This window comes from Mirounga leonina, unplaced genomic scaffold (genome assembly GCF_011800145.1).
Source record: "Mirounga leonina isolate KUSES-001 unplaced genomic scaffold, KU_Mleo_1.0 Mir_168, whole genome shotgun sequence".
NCBI lineage: Eukaryota > Metazoa > Chordata > Mammalia > Carnivora > Phocidae > Mirounga > Mirounga leonina.
Genome location: NW_023270426.1, coordinates 56971038 through 56973442, shown reverse-complemented (window position 1 = coordinate 56973442; position 2405 = coordinate 56971038). Strand labels below are relative to the sequence as shown.

At 38.5% G+C, this 2405-nt stretch overlaps 1 protein-coding gene across 1 annotated transcript; it reads right to left on the bottom strand.

The window, feature by feature from the left end:
* Positions 1-764: 764 nt before the first annotated feature.
* Positions 765-1302, bottom strand: LOC118016498 (40S ribosomal protein S24-like). The gene has a single exon (XM_035013899.1). The coding sequence runs from the start codon at positions 1259-1261 to the stop codon at positions 869-871; it is 393 nt and encodes a 130-aa protein (XP_034869790.1). The 5' UTR covers positions 1262-1302; the 3' UTR covers positions 765-868.
* Positions 1303-2405: the final 1103 nt, after the last annotated feature.

Below are 2405 nucleotides of genomic sequence, written 5' to 3'. Positions count from 1 at the left end.
TCTATAGTTAAGAGTCTGTTTTATATTTGACTCTCTTTTTTCCCCATGTTCATTTGTTTTGTTTCTTAAATTCCATATATGAGTGAAGTCATATATTATTAGTCTTTCTCTGACTGACATATTTCACTTAGCATAATACTCTCTAACTCCATCCACATCATTGCAAATGGCAAGATTTCATTCTTTTTGATGGCTGAGGAATACTGCATTATAGTTACACACACACACACACACACACACACACACACCCCAGTTGTTCCTTATCCATTCATCACTTGAGGGACATTTGGGCTCCTTCCATAATTTGGCTATTGTTGATAATGCTGCTATAAACATTGGGGTGCATGTATCCCTTTAAATCAGTATTTTTGAATCCTTTGGGTAATACCTAGTAGTGCAATTACTGGATCATAAGGTAGTTCTATTTTTAACTTTTTTGAGGAACCTCCATAGTTTTCCAGAGTGGCCGTACCCATTTGCATTCCTTCCAATGGTGTAAGAGGGTTCCCCTTTCTCTGCATCCTTGCCAACACCTGTTGTTTCCTGAGTTGTTGATTTTAGCCATTATGACAGGTATAAGGTGATATCTCATTGTAGTTTTGATTTCCCTGATGATGAGTGATGTTGAGCATTTTTTCATGTGTCTGTTAGCCATCTGGATGTCTTTTTTGGAAAACTCATGTCTTCTGCCCATTTCTTAACTGAATTCTTTGTTTTGGGGTATTAAGTTTGGTAAGTTCTTTATAGATTTTATTTTTTAATTTTTTTAACATTCTTAGTTTATTAATCCTCTCATGAAAAATCTGCACAACCAGCACAGATAAAGCCACTGCAGCATCTTTACTCCTTCTGTTGTCCAGTCTCCAGCTCACTTTTTGCCAGCACCAACATTGGCTTTTGCAGTCCCCCTGACTTTCTTCATTCTGTTCTTGCGTTCCTTTTGCTGTTTTCTTGATGTCTTTTTCTTCTCATACAGGCCGTGTCTTGCGAGTCTGTGTTTGGGTTCATTTTTCTTTGCATAATCCAAGGAATCATATATCATGCCAAAGCCAGTTGTCTTGCCACCACCAAAATGGGTTCTGAATCCAAACACGAATATGACATCTGGTGTGGTCTTGTACATTTTAGCTAGTTTTTCCCGAATTTCTGTCTTAGGTACTGTTGCCTTTCCGGGGTGAAGAACATCAATGACCATCTGTTTCCGCTGAAGTAGTTGGTTAGTCATGAACTTCCTGGTCCAGATAGTTACTGTGTCGTTCATGATGGCGGCCAAGCTTCAAGCAGCCGGGGAGGAAAAGAGCTCTTTATAGATTTTAGATACTAACCCTTTATCAGATATGTCCTTTGCAAATAACTTTTCCCATTCCAAAAGTTGCCTTTTAGTTTTGTTGATTGTTTCCTTCACTGTGCAGAAGTTTTTATCTTGAGTAAGTCCCATTAGTTCATTTTTGCTTTTGTTTCTCTTGCCTCAGGAGACATATCTACTAAGAAGTTGCTACAGCTAATGTCAAAGAGGTTGCTATATGTGTTCTCCTCTAGAATTTTGATGGTTTCCTGTCTCACATTTAGGTCTTTCATCTATTTTGAATTTATTTTTGTGTATGGTGTAACAAAGTGGTCCAGTTTCATTCTTCTGCATGTGGCTGTCCAGTTTTCCCAACACCATTTGTTGAAGAGACTGTCTTTTTTATATTGGATATTCTTTCCTGCTTTGACAAAGATTCATTGACCATATACTTGTGGATCCATTTCTGGTTTTTCTATTCTGTTCCATAGATCTATGTGTCTATTTTTGTGCCAGTACCATACTGTTTTCATCACTACAGCTTTGCAATATAACTTGAAGTCCAGAATTGTAATGCCTTCAGCTTTGCTTTTCTTTTTTTTAAGATTGCTTTGGCTATTTGGTGTCTTTTGTGGTTCCATACAAATTTTAGGATTGTTCTTGTTCTGTGAAAACTGCTGGTGGTATTTTGATAGGGATTGCATTAAATGTGTAGATTGCTTTAGGTAATAGAGACATTTTAACAATGTTTGTTCTTCCAATCCATGAGCATAGAATTTTTTTCCATTTCTTTGTGTCCTCTTCAATTTCTTTCATAAGTGTTCTATAGATTTCAGAGTATAGATCATTTACCTCTTTGGTTAAGTTTATTCCTAGGTATCTTGTGTTTTTTGGTACAATTGTAAATGGGATTAATGCCTTGATTTCTCTTTCTGCTGCTTCATTAGTGATGTATAGAAATGCAACAGACTGGGGCGCCTGGGTGGCTCAGTCATTAAGCGTCTGCCTTCGGCTCAGGTCGTGATCCCAGGGTCCTGGGATCGAGCCCCGCATCGGGCCCCCTGCTCAGCAGGAAGCCTGCTTCTCCCTCTCCCACTCCCCCTGCTTGTGTTCCCTCTCT